The sequence below is a fragment of the Lycorma delicatula genome, chromosome 4 (assembly GCF_047948215.1).
Source record: "Lycorma delicatula isolate Av1 chromosome 4, ASM4794821v1, whole genome shotgun sequence".
Taxonomy (NCBI): Eukaryota; Metazoa; Arthropoda; class Insecta; order Hemiptera; family Fulgoridae; genus Lycorma; species Lycorma delicatula.
The window spans coordinates 8,590,641-8,606,099 of NC_134458.1; the positions used below are offsets into that span (position 1 = coordinate 8,590,641).

A 15,459-nucleotide genomic window follows, 5' to 3' on the forward strand; every position below is an offset into this window, starting at 1 on the left:
ACTGTGTGGAAATCTTTTAAAGTGGTTGTAAACAACTTCCTTGAACATCATAAGGCAAATAACTACAAAAAATACTTATAACTGAGCTTCTTCACTAAAGATCAACTTCTCAGATTATTATCTGGATTTTATTCCTACCTGTCTTGGAGCTGTGAGTGATGAACATGGAGAACACTTTCACTAGGAAATGTCCATCATGGAAACAAACTAGCAGAAAAAACAGAACCCAAGAATGCTGGATGACTACTGCTGGAATCTCAAGATTGATGTACCTACAGTAAATTACATCAGAAAATCCAAAAGAAGCTAGATTTTAGGCACGTAGAAATTGCATGTATAATATTGCTATATTACTGTCACAATGTTTTTTTCTTACAATAAATAATGGTAATTACAAAAAAATTACACCTGATAGAAAGAAACCAATTAGATATCTGAAATTGTTGTAAAAAAACTACTATAAACTACAGCTATTAACATTCTTGTAACAAATACCAAATTTTGTTGTCCAGTGTAATGAATAGTCAGTATTATAACATTTAAAAGTACTACAGGACAGATTAGAAAGCTGAACTTTTCCCAACACGCACTTCAACCGCTTAATTTATTCTGTAACCACTTGATAGGTACACACCTGTGTACCTATCAAGTGTATCAAGTAGGGACAGCTGCCTGCTGTCCCTACACCATATCAAAAATTCACCAGCTCTAGATGTACGTATTCTCTTCGGTATGGACTGAGCAGAACCCGAGTTATACCCACAGAATACAAAATTAGAAAGAGTGGAAAGGAGCAGGGGAGGTGAGCAAGAAATAATAGTATACACAAGGTGGAACCTCAGTTTCCCAATACTAAACTTTATAAATTACTGAACCCTCCCTTTCAGTAGCAGACATTTTTTCTGCTCACAAAGCTTTAAAAAAGCAGCAGATTACTGATCAATGATTCTGCATTGATCTGCATTAAAAGCATTTTGCTTTTCTTACATAAAGAGCTAGTTAAGGTTTTCTAAAGGTACAGACAAAATCAGTTGGCATATAGAAGCATCCCGACTTAATTACAAACTTTTCAGCTAGACTTCCAAAGGAGGAAATAAACTGTGTAATTTTGCTACATAAGCTTCTTCTATACATCAAACTTATTCAACCTAATCTGACAGTGTACTTTAGGAGAAAAAGAATCTATCCCCCTCATCTCTTAGTTTTCAATGTTTTATACCACTTCCTAAGCTTTCTGTAATAGCTGTCAGGGTGATGGTGAAGATCTGAAAGTAGTTTTAAATTAAATTCTTATATAAAGCTATTATGGTAAAATGCAGTTAGAAACATAGAAATATGAATAGTAAACCGAACTTTTAATTGGCTCTTAATATAAGCTAAACATTATTTTTATGATTCTATTTTTATTTAGGGTATAACTTTTTTTTCTAAATTCATTAATTCAATAATTTATATGCAGTATATCAGTTTTACAATTTCTTCTCTTGAACATCACCTTTTACCACTTTACTTTTGTTCCTCTATTATTTTTTTGTGTTTGTAAATAGATACTATTTGTTTCTTCTAACATCACTGCTTTAAAATGAATTCAAACATCACTGATTTAAACATAACTACCACTAAATCACTCTATAACTTCTAAATGATTACTTTTGATGTGAAGAGCCGATTTTATAATTAAAGATTTTAGTGAGCTAACATTAAAAAACATAAAAAATAATGATGCAAAATCCTTTTTATCATCTCATTTTAACTAGAACAATAAAAATACTCTTACTTCAAATCACAATACTGCATGTGGATTCAGGATCAAAAAATATAAAAGTACCATAGCAATAGTTTCTGAGTTTTTTATAATAAATACATTCATAATGTTAAATTTGCTCATAAATTATATCTTTCATTAGTGAAGTTATCACTCATTTTTTTATAAAATAATTATCACAAAAAACTGACTTTGTAAAATCAGTCATCACCATCATCTTTTAGTGTTGACTTACATATAAATAGCTATGGACCACTACTGCTTTAAGAGAGGATCACTACTGTCTTCAGTCCATCATTAACTTTTAACATGTCTCCATTAAACATTCAATTAATCAATATATTGTCCAGAGTATTAGAATGAACCATATGGCATTTTTAACTATTAAAAATGTAATATTACAGTTTGCATTAATAAAAATGAGTACTCTTCAAAAGCAAATAGAATAAATAACTAATTAAAAAAAAAAAAGCTTCAATATGCCACATAAAACCAAAGAAATTTACTAATACCAAAGTTAGAGACTTATGCAGGAAGACTGAAATATGATAACCGACAAGAATAAACAATGCATTTAGAAAACTCTTCCTAATTTCATTTTGGAAGAATTCTGTTATGTTCATTTACATTTACTGATGAAAATTATCATCCAAAAATATTCTTCTATCATTCAAAATAAGCATAAAACGGATAACTCTGCAGGGTAGTAAACTACATCTATTAAAAAATAATGGATCAGCAGCACCTGGATTGTCTGAAGAAGTATTGATCTGGAAATCGAAAGGAAAAATATAAAGTACGGCAAAATACCAAGAGCCAGGTATAAAAAATCAATTGCTGAAATCATTACATTGTAGTGAAGTATTATTGTAGCAAAACGATGAATTTTTATCTTGCTATTATGAGCAATAATATATTTATTTTTACAAAAACCTGTTTTAAGGCATTAACTGCTAACATATTAGAACAAAAAAAAATTCACCAGTACCAAGTTACTCCGCCCACATACATAATGCAGCCAGCATTACTTAACTTCAGTAATCTTTAAAAACCAATTAAATAAACATGACATAGACCTGCTGGCACTTATTCTTACATCACAGCTTTATTTTCATGATGCTGCTTCCAGGGTAATTCCAGGTTTTTGAAATCTCATACAATATAGTTTACTGATTAAACAATACAGTATACTTTTGCAAAACTCCAAAGGCTGGTTTTAATAACAACTATTTCTATCTTAACTACAGATATTGTAATCTATAATGTAAAACACACATACACTATATTCTTTCTTTTAATATAAAGAAAGGTCACATTAACCTGAAACTAAATAAAACTATTATAACTCACTCGCAGTACTATTTACATACAAAAACAGAATATTCAAAACTTTATTGATTGCCAAATTTATTACCTCCTTTAATATTAGATAGCCTTAAGTCCTACCACACACTAGAATCCTTTAACTTCCATAGTTTATATTCACATTTACATTAATGATAACCATCAACAACAATGTGCTAGCGAATTACTGCTCATATGCAAATATAATTATGTTTCAGTTCTACAGTATATCAATGCCACCATAATTTTACAATACCATAAATCTTAGGAATTTAATCAGACGATTTTAACAAATATAGCAATATATAACTTTTACGCCAATTACTTGCATTTTTGTTAGAAAAATTCCCTTTTTTTGTTTATATGAATGGGGTTTAGATTGGAATCACTTTGTCGTGTCTTTTAATGTAATGGAATCTTGTCATTAAAGAAATTATTAACCTTAGAAATAAGCTATTATTTTAATAGGGAATTTAAACCAAACTATTAAGTACTGACAATGATGACATGTTTCTTTGAGTAGTCATTAGTTAGGAAAGTTGGTCGATTACCCGGATGAGAGACAGTTCCTATGTGGGTTTTCACCTTCATCTACTTTCTTCTTCTGTATGTTTTCTTTCTCTAATAATTTTATGAAAATTGTGTCAGTTGTAATCTGACATCTTTCAGTAATCCAACAGATAACTGTTTCTTTATTAGGATTTTGAGGGGCAGGGAGTCTTCAGGAGTGATACAAAAGGCCAGACAAGTGGCTGAGATGCTTATCAGAATGAAGCTGTGCTGCCTAATTTTCATAAAATGTAAGAGCTATTATATTCATTTTAATATAAAACACTGAACAATGTTAACATCCCTTGAAAAATATATTTGCTTTTATTAAATATTATTAATATTGTTAATGGTAAGTTGTTATAAAACTTTAAGTAACTTTAAGTAAGGTAAGTTATTACAAACATTTATTTTGTGATATTACAAAATAAGATTACATTAGAATAAATCACAATATTCTGTATACATAAATTTAAAAAATGGCATAATATTTTTGCAAGGTGATTTGAATTTCTGTAGGGGTAGTTTACTTCCATGACGGATCTAATGGGCATGTCAGCAAAAGTATTAATTTCATTTCAGATAATTCATCATTAGGTATCTTCCCATCAATTTCATTTAAATAAAAAAATTGCTTCTAAATAAAACAATGTTATAACCTACCATTACCCTTGAGATTTAGACATTATTTATTAACGCCCTAAAACAAATTTTCCTAAGAAATATATATTTATATGATTCTTTGATAATAAAGTACACTTAAAAAAATAAATAAAATGAAAAAATTAGACTGATATATAAGAAAGTTTTCTCTATAGAAAATCCCTAAAATTGTTAAACTTCTAGCTAACTTGAAAATCCGCTTGATTAGGACTATTATTATTAATATTATTCTGATAATCTTAAAAACAATAAGCACTGATCTTATCAACAGTATGATGCTACCACTGATCTCAATACCTATGAACAAATAGCGAGCCAATTTATAAAATTTTATTAAAACTACAAGCTTTATACTTACCTATAGTACTATATATATATATATATATATATACATTGTGCGTTGTTTGGAATACACAGAAATGAAATCAAGTGCTTACTGACAGTAAGTAATAGTCACACAGTAATAAGTAAACTTAGTTTAGGTTCCAGTTGTTTTTTAAGTTATAATTTTAATTATTACATTTGAATCTGTTCTATCTAAACCATTTTACAATTTTTTCCATCTTAACTAATTTGACTTTGTAGTACTAATTATAAAATAAATTCCAATAATTACTAATATTGAATTATTTTAATACAGTTTACTGTATGGTAAGCGGTTTACAATTCCAACTGAAAGATCTTATTACTATTTAATGTTAAAAATACGTAAAGAGAAAAGGCCTCTTTCTACTTGGATTTCATCTACAGTTTTTATCCTTAATTAAAAATTTAGTTTTCATGTTTTTAAAAGCGACTTCACAAATATAACTACCCTACTTATCTCAGAATAACTGATTATTTTATAGTAACACTTATTACAAATGGAACCTAAATAACCCTGCTTTGATAACCAAACCTTAGAACATATACAAATGAGATTCTAATATTTGCCCAAGAGAAAATGTAGATTATTATTAATTATTTAATCAAGTCAATTAACCACTGATATTAACTGTACTTTATATATAGACAGAAGAGAATTAACTGTACTTTATATATAGACAGAAGAGAATTAACTGTACTTTATGTACTGATGAGAGCAAGTATTATCAATCTAAAAGCAAGCTGTCACAAACCATTGTGCTAAGTAAAAATGTATTAATTTTGATAATGTCAAAATATTCCTTTCTATGTAAGCAAGAAACAGGGATGAAATACTATTATAACAAAATTTCATATATAAATGAAATTATTTTATCAACTGAGAAGTGCTATGAATAAAAAATATGCAAAGTCATGCTGATATATATAATCAACCATTTTCAACTGTTCAAAATGTTATCAACATATAATTTGTAAGGTATACAGTCATACCTAATAATTGGAGATTAATTTTTCATAAAAGAAATCAGCTTCGCTGTTTATAATAATCAACAGTGCTGAGTCACCAAAACATAGAAACCTTAGAAAATTCATAGAGAATAAACGAATAGTGATGTAGTTATGCACTATACTGACAGTATTCCTAGGTTTAATTTGCAACAAGTAGCAACAAAAATTATGCTTTAATATTAAATGTTTTAAACACACAAATTAGTAATAAAATAACTGAAACATTACACGTACTAATCGCTTTTAATTATATCTGAAACATGAAATGCTCTTCAACTTTGTAATTATACTGAAGTTTTTACTAAAAGTATTGTTTATTATGTTTAACGTATGCTAATGTTGTATGTTATGTATTGTATGCTAATGTTTCATCATTTGTTGTTTTACATAAGCAATCTTCTGCAAAACACATTGCCTATGTTTGGAGGTATAACTGTATCTACAAGTTCACAAGTGCTTCCAAATGTATATGAATGTATACGTAATCAATCTTACTCTATACTAAGTTGATCCTAAAAAATTAATCATACATTTACACATTATTTCAAAAACATAACATAAATTTTAAAAACAAAAAGAAATGTTTAAAATCTGACAAATATTCTTTTTTCTTTTTAACAGTAATAATTATTGAAAGCACTAAGAATACATAGTCAAACTTGGAGAGTTGAATTTAAAAGTACATTACATTGATGATAAAGTACACGACTTACATTATTGGGCAAAATTAATTATATTACATAAACTCCACTAAAACAAATTACAAAACTGGATTAGCATAGCTTTATGCATAAACATCTTGTAATGTATTTCCGATCCTGCAATAAAGTATTATACACAATACTCAGAAAAAAACACAAATGAATAAAAACTAAGGAAAAATCAATAAAAAATAAGACATTAATTAATGCACATACATTAAAAATGTATAAAAATGTCTAGTCAATGGATAAATTTATCAATTCACTTGAGACAGTAAATAGTTTAATCACAAGATAAATTGAATTACACAATGATAATTAAAAATAACAACAATAACAACAACAATAATAATAATAATAATAATATATTTCCATGCTTTTTCATATTTTATTTCAATTTCACGGTTATCAATTTATTTTTTCTTATTTATGCTTTATCATATTACTACTACTTATATGAATAATAGTAATAATAACAATTAGATTTTATGCATGTATGCTAAATGTTTCTTAATCACAAATGAAATAAAATTACTGATAATAGTGACTAATTTTTACAAGCACTTATTAAGATACTGTTGACCGATTAAAAAACAGAATGTATATACATGTACACACATTAATTGTATTCAAAAACTTATAAGAAAATTTATGAATTATATAACATACACACTTACTTAATTAAAAATACATTCTCAGAAGCAAGAATCCCTCAGTTAAATTAAGATGTCTATATTAGTTTTTTTTTATTGCATATAAAATTATACATCTAAAACAATCTTAAACTGAATCAAATAAATAATTCTCTGCTGTAATGATCTGATCTCATAATTATGAGTTACATCTGTCAGAGGTTGATTAAACCTAGACAGTATTAAGACTAGATTTGAAATCATCAAGGATAATTTAAATATTTTCATGCTATAATGTCTGATGATTATAAATATAAGGGACTGGAAGTATCAATATTATATTATACATCGACCAGTTTATTGTCGATAAGCCTGGACACTAAGCATACCACTATTTGGTGTAACATAATCACCAATCATTAAACTGTTATTGACTGGAAAGTGGGCCGTGTTGCCAAGAACCAACTGATGTGTTTGCTGAAACCAAATCAATGAATTAATATATATGAAAATCAATTATAAATGAAGAAATATTAAAAAAAGGTGATTTTGAAACCACTGGATTAGTATGAAAAGGACAACACAGGAAGAAAAATAAGTAATTTATGTGAAAAAGATGTATGCAATTAATGTACATATATTTAATATTTTATGAAATATAAACTACCAAAACACAGTAATTAGATAAGTTAAACTTACCATGTTAATTTCCAAGAATCAATTTTCATGACATCCCACATCTTCAGTTGGTATTGAATTTTATAATTACATTATAATTATTTTAAAAAGCTTGTTATTTTAATTTTACTTTAGATTGTTCTTTGTTTTGAAATTTTGAAGTATTATGTATGCAATGTAAATTTTGCTGTCCAGTACTGGAATGATGTAATCTTAAAAATTAGTATTTTCCTTTGGTTTATTCGTCATTATTGCCAACTATTAGATTGGAATATTATTATGTTTTTAATTAAATCATTATCTTCAAATGTGATCTGATGTTTTGTGATCTAAGTTTTCTATTCAAGTTAACCAAAACACAAAAATTGTAAGTTATGATACCACTAACATGGACCCTAATCTACCAATTAACAAAACAATAGAAAAAAAAAAAAAAAAAAATTAAATCCCAGAATACACCTACGCATTGATATAAGAAATATTTGTCTTCAAAATTATTTTGAATATGAGAATAACTGTTAATTACAAACAGAAGGCTTACCAAAGGGATGCAGTAGTACGACATCATATTGCATTTTACATTTATAACTCATTATAAATTTTTAGTTCTAACTTTAGGGGGTACGGCGACTTTCCAGCCATCCTGTACATTTAAATTCTAACCAGCTATTCTATTCTAACCACCATCACAAAAGATTAATACATATAAAAACATGATATTTAGAGCTATTCATTATATAAAAACTAATAAAAATAAACTCAAAAAAGAGATATATGAAATAAAACAAATGGAAATAATTAAATGTTTTGAAGATGAAATTGTAGAAAAATTTTTATATAAAGCAGAATAAAAGATACCAAGATAATTTTATTAACATACAATTTATATAAATAAAAATGTAAATGTTTATGTGTTCAAAATCTTAAATCTCAGAAAGTTCTTCACTGATTGCTTTGAAATTTTGGCACAACGTTGCATTCGAATACGCGTATGTTTTATATACCTACTATTTATATACCTAAGATGTCATACCTGTGACAGGTAAAAACATCTGTTGGACATAAAAGCAACACACGCTATACTAAATATTTTATGATTCCATTTCAATGTTTCTGATATGTGTGTCCACTATAGACTAAAAAAGTAATGGACCAATTTATGTGCAGGGAAAAAGGTAAAAGGGAAAAAGGGGGGAAAAGAAAAAAGGGGGAAAAATGGGAAAATGAAGTGGAAAGGGGAAAGGAGAAAAAATAATGAGGAAGGAGAAAGAGGATTATTCCATATCCATCCCAAAAACCCAGATGCCATAACTTTGATAAAGGACAAAGTCGTTTTTGCATTTTTTGGAGCAGATTAACCTTTTCAATCCATTGTTTTGACTGCAGCTTTTCTTGAAGTGTAGAACTCAGGTCATATCAACTGTCACAATCAATGTAAAAATTCGTCTGGACAGTGCCGAAAGAACTTGAAAAAATCGCTTGAAAATGTTTTTTCAGCAGTGTTTTTTTTGGTTGGGCATAAGGAAATGCGGCACCCATCTAGTACAAAGCTTGTTCATGCTCAAACATTCAAGCAAACTATTGCACAAGCATTCTGTTGACATGCCAACAGACTCTGCTAATTCGTTCACTGTCACTTGTCGATCTGCCAAAACAATTTTATGCACTTTTTCTGTCATTTCTGGCATAGTCACTACAAAAGGGCGTCCACTACATGGTTCATCACTAGTGCATGTTCAACCCATTTTAAACTCTGCAACCCTGAGTTTAACTGTTGTACTTGTTAGAGAAAATCTCCTAATGTCATATCAAGAACTTCCTTAATTTCCTTTGCATTCAAGCCCTTCCAAAAACTGTATTTAATTGCTGGATGAATTTCCAATTTTTCAATTTTCCAAAAAACACCATCATTCTCCACTTTGGTGGACTGTAAATACTACACTAAGTGAAACAGTGGCTTGAAACTCTTGCAGTAAACTAATGAAGAATGAAATCATGCTATGCTGTCTAAAATCATACTAATCCCATCTCTGTGTGAAGCCTAGAACTTTTCATCCCACTCTCACAACTAATGTAGCTGACGATTTATTAGAATACAAACATAGTATTACTGATTACATGAATAATTTAGGGATTTTAGAAGTAAGTTATCATGATAAAAAAGTGAATATACTCAAAAAATATTACACTTATACACAAAAATATAAAATGATGAACCAACAATCACATTCAAAGGTGATGATTTAATTAAAAACATAATAAAATTACAATCTAATAGTTGGCAATAATGGCAATAGAACAAAGGAAAATACTACATTTTAAAAATTACATCATTCCATTATTGGACAGAAAAATTTGCACATGCATTCATATTTCAAAACAAAAAAAAAAAATCTAAAATAAAATTAAAATAACAAATTTTTAAAAGTTTTATATTATAATGTAATTACACAATTCAATATTATACATGAAATTTATAAATCTAACAATTGACAGATTTAAAATTCACAAATTATAAAACAATTTATTTTAAGGTAATTATAGAATTAAATACCAGTTGAAGAAGCCACCAGATCCCATGAAAAAAAACAATTCTTCAAATTAATGTGGTAAGTTAAACTATCTATTTGCTGTGTGTTTTGGTGGTTTAAATTTCATGTAATATTAAATTTTATTAGCACAGTGGTCAATATGTTAATGAATTATTTGAATTTAAAAAAAAAAATATATATATACACACAAAATTCTTTACTTTAGGACACAAAAAAAAGCAAGAACAAATGTTTCAGGAGCAACACAGGATTTTGGGGTGGATTAACGCAGAATTGCAGAATAACATTCAGACATAACAGCACTATCAAACATAAAATTACATAAAGAAACAGGTATGGAAATGAGTCAAACCAGAATAAGAATACACAAAAGCAAAACTAACAAACTTATTATTTCACTAAAACTATAATCAAATATTAAAATAAATTACAAGAAAAATATTTCAACAAAACATAAAAGAAGGTACGTTATATAAAAAACAAATGCTAAAATCATATATAGCAGAACCTTTTAACTAGCTAGGTACCTGTATCATGAGATTATGTTGATGATCCGGAAAGCATAGAGTTGTTGTTTTGTGCTCCTGATTTTTTGGTGTTTTTTAGTGGTTTTTTCTAGTTTTTCAGTAGTTTTATTGTTCTAGTGGTGTGCAATAGCTTGAACTATAATTGTGTGAGTGGTTTCTGAGTGTACTTTCGGTGTATGCGATCTTTTTTGTATTTTTCATGTGCCTTGTAATGATCAGGTGGTATCAAGTAGATTAGTGAACTTTCAAGGTAATACTGTTATATATACTTATACTTAGTGATATTAATTAATTGTGTTCTAAACTAAATTCTGTACTATAGAGTATTTAGTTAGTTATACATTATATAATTTAAGTTATTATAGTTTTATTTATTGTAGGTTAACCTATAAACTAGGTTAAGTATGTGAAAAAACTGTTTTCACACTAGTTTTAGTTTTCCAAACTACTTTTGGTGATCCAAACCAATTTTGGCTTCCCAAAACATTTTGGCTAATACAGGCGGCAACCATCTTGGTTACAGTTTTGTTTTCTTAGTCTTAGACTTTTTTTTTGTGCACCTTCAACATTATTTCTTTGGCAATATGCAACAGGACAAGACACAGGTCTTAAGGTCAAGAAAGAGTCTCCCGAGATCACCTGTTTAAGGCGAAGGAACTGGCAATTCAGGTGAACAACAGAGGAAGGGTGATTAAGATATGTTTGGGTCGTCGCTGCTTGAGCTGGGTGAGCAAATCAAGCAGATCAATAGGCTCAATGTCTCCACCAAAACAGAGATAAAAGAATGTGCCAGGAAGCTGGGTGACCTAATGAGGGTTGATGACCTTCATTGCTCCCAGTGTATTTCTCCAGAGGCCAGTGGCTCAAGATAGATGGTAGCCTGCCACCCAGACTCCCTCCATTAACTCGTCAAGAGATACAGACGGCGCTCAAGGAGGGGACTGACGAGGAGAGTTTAGCTAAACTTGTACACAAGTGCTGTCTCAGAGAGTTTTATTAGATATACTGAGCTGGTCGCTGAACCTGTTCTAGATGATGAAGTGGAAACAGTGATGGTTATTGATCTGGCCACAAAGATGGACCAAGACCTGTAGAAGAATACAGCAGCAGGAGTTCCTTGGATTAAGAGTTTAATACAAAAGAAAAAACTAATAGCGGGTCCGGTCCTGGCCAAAAAACCGAGTGCTGGGGTCCTAACTGGAAAGGAAATTGATTGCAACAGTAAGACAAATTACATGGTAATAGTCAACACGGGCAAGAGGAAAGATAAGGCCAGCAGTGACCTTTCTAGAACAGTAAACATGGTTCTCGAGAAAGACAAGGTCAGCTTCAGCAGGGTTGCCGACAAAATAGGGCAAACCATGAGAAGAGTCATGGAATATCATGGCTAGAGGTCTAAAATGAAATTCATGGTATACCTCGAGAGAATCCAGGACCAGAGAAACAAGCTCAGGGCTAAGAAAGACAAAAGACAACCAGAGTCCCAATCACAATGGTTGTAGTGAAAGCAGAAGGAAGATCTTATGCAGACCTGAGACAAGTGAAATCCTGTGTGGCGGAGGATGCAGAAAGGATCCTCTCAACAAGAAAGGGCCCCAAAGAAGACCTTTAGATAAGAATTAACTCCAAGGGTGATGCTACAGAAAGACTCAAAAAGGCCATTTCTATCAAAATGGAGGGAGTGGACGTGTCAATGGATGGCAGGCAAGTCAGGTTTGTCCACCTACTCATCAGATATAAATGAGGATCACTACCAGTGAAATCAAAGAAGGTATGCGGGTGGCTCTACGAACTAGTGGACCTACTAAGGTCATTTCGACCAAGCCAGCCTTTGGTTCTACCAAAGTTGCTGCCGTGATTGTGCCTGCTGGTAATGTGGCATCCTATTAAAGCCCATCAGGGCTAGAAATAGGAGGGGTGGTGTGGCGACTGGAAGCGTCACAAGACGGGTGTCTTCTCGTACGGGGTTGGGATGGTAATGTAGCAGTCATTCTTACAAAAGGATGAGTCCGCATTGGTTGGGTCTCCTGCAGAGTACCTCTCCAGTCCACGGAAGAGATTCTTCAAGTGTTGGTCAGCAGGACGTAGGACAACCAACTGCAAGGGGCCAGACTGTCCAAATTTTGCTTCAATTGCGGCGCAGAAGGACACTGCAAGGGTCAGTGCACAGCAGGGACGAAGTGCATCGACTATGGAATGGAGGGACACAACTTTGGTAGCAAGAAGTGTGACAAAACCCAGAAATGAAGATTCTCCAAATAGAAGTAGGAGTGCTCATGACTTGTTGTGGGCAGCTACCAAGAAAAGAAAGGGTGTCCTGATTGTTTTCGGCGAACCTAATCTTGCTGTCATTGAAAATTGGAAATGGGACAAGGATAATTTCCGTGATGCCACCATTCTCCACATGGGGCAGAGTGTAGCAATCTCAAACACTGGCTAGGGTCATGGGTTTACATGAGTCGATGCTACCAAGTTAAGGATATTCAGCTGCTACTATTCACCAAATCTAGTTATCGATGAATTTGAACAAAGAGTGGAAGAGCTCATTGAAGTTGTCCTCGGCAGCGAGTATCCATGCATAGTGGCTGGTAACTTCAATGTCCAATGCCAAGAATGGGGTTGCAGTACCACTAACCATTCAGGAGCCATCCTATCAAAAGCCATGGCTCTGGCTGTCTAACATGTACCAACAAAATAGGGGTGGCCACTTTCAGTAAAGGGGATATGTTGAGTATCCTTGATTATACCTTTGTCCACAAGAGGGTGTACAACAGACTTCGAGGGGGGAAAGTACTGGATGAGGAAACTCTGAGTGACCACCTTTACATTGAGTTCAAGATAATACAGGCCAAGTGTGGAATGGAGGCGTCCCCCAGGGCTTAGAGGCTGAAACACAAGGACATAGTACCATACAAGGAAATATTGAAAGAGAAGCTTTCCAAGGGTTCTGTGGATGCAGACGGACTCGCAGAGGTCCTAAAAGAGGTGCTTGAAGATGTTCGTGCACAGAGTGGACACTCCACCAAGCATGAAACTTATTGGTGGAATGCAGAAATGGCCAGTCTCCAGAAGGAATGTAAAAAGGCCAGGAGGACCCTCCAAAGGAAGAAAAGGGCTGACATCAACAGTACTCAGGCTAGATGCTGGCTCTCCGAATGCAGAGCAGATATGAGATTGGTGATTGAACAGTTCAAAAAGAAGTGAGTGGAACTATGCGAGGAGGTCAAAGAGGATCTCTGGAGAAACAGGTATAAAATCGTTATGGGACGATTTGGCAGGAAGTTGCCCATTTTGCCCAGGGAGTTACTGCAAGAGATAATTAGGACGCTGTTCCCCAAGGGTGAAGTACAGCTTTGGAATGAAACAGTGGCAATGCATATCCTTATATTCAGAATTATAGAGCTACATGAAGCTAGTCACAAGTGACAAGCCGGTAAAAGCCCTGTACCAGATGGGATTCTGGAAGAAGTAGTGACGGGCCTATTGGAATTTGACCCAATGACAGTGTTGCAAGCAGTCAACCAAGTCATCAGAAGCGGGTTTATCCCAGCTGAGTGGAAGTATGCCAGGCTAGTTTTGCTGAAGAAACCTGGTAGAATTGATGTGGACCCAGCAGGTTGTAGACTGCTGCATCTATTGAACACATTGGGGAAACTTTTCAAGGCGCTCCTATTGAATAGACTTAAGAAGGAAGTTGAGGCGGCTGGTGGTCTCTCAGATCAACCGTTTGGCTTTTGGGAGGGGACATCAGCAATCGATGCACTTAAATGAGTCAACTCTATTGTTGACACAGCTGCACACGGTTCCAGGCATACCAGGAAGATATCACTATTAGTTTTCCTTGATGTCTGGAACACATTCAACAACATTAAATGGAAAGCCAAACAAAAGAACTAGATAGAAGAAACACCTTCCCTTACTTGAAGAGGCTGATACATGACTATCTGTCGGAAAGAAAGATCCTTAGTTCTTCCTCCGAAAGTAGAATGGAATTTCATATGGAGTGTCAGGTGCCTCAGGGGTCATTGTTGGGACTGCTGCTATGGAACCTTGTATACAACGGCATACTTGACTTGATTGGCAAGATGGAGTAGAGGCGGTGGCTTTCGCTGACATTGTCCTAGTCGCTGTTGATAAGGAGCCAGAGAGACTAGTTTATAAAGTGAATGCGACCAGAGGGTAAGGGGTTGGCACTTGTGGACAAGAAGACAGATGTGTTAGTTAGTCCCAGTGGAAGGAGGAAACTCCCGCCAATACAGGTCACTGTAGATAATGCACTGGTGGAGCCGACCCATCAGGTGAAATATCTGGATTTCTGGTTGGACCACATGCGCAAGTTCACCAGACACATAGACGAAGTGGTCACCTAGGCATATAGGGTGATCAGTGGCTGATGAGGCTGATGGCCAATGTAGGGGTCCTAGATCATGAAAGAGAAAACTGCTGGCCATGACAGTCTCGTCAATTGTTTTATGTGCAACTCTGATATGGCAATGTGCTCTGAAGTTTGAGAAGTGCAAACTAGCACTCAATATAGTCACGAGGAAAATGACCCTCCGGATTACATCAGCCTACAGGACAGTGTCAGCAGACGCTGCATTCATCACATAGCAGGTTCGCTGCCTGCAGAAATCAGGGTAGAGGAACTGACGTAGAGAAGCAATGGAGTCTTGA

At 32.7% G+C, this 15,459-nt stretch overlaps 1 protein-coding gene across 1 annotated transcript in view; it reads right to left on the reverse strand.

The window, feature by feature from the left end:
- Positions 1–6,745: 6,745 nt before the first annotated feature.
- The window catches only part of Art4 (arginine methyltransferase 4), a 73,332-nt gene continuing 64,618 nt past the window's right edge, over positions 6,746–15,459 (reverse strand). The window contains exon 12 of the mRNA XM_075362259.1: positions 6,746–7,505. Coding sequence (XP_075218374.1) covers positions 7,386–7,505 — 120 coding nt within the window. The 3' untranslated portion in view covers positions 6,746–7,385. The remainder of the gene's footprint in view (positions 7,506–15,459) is intronic.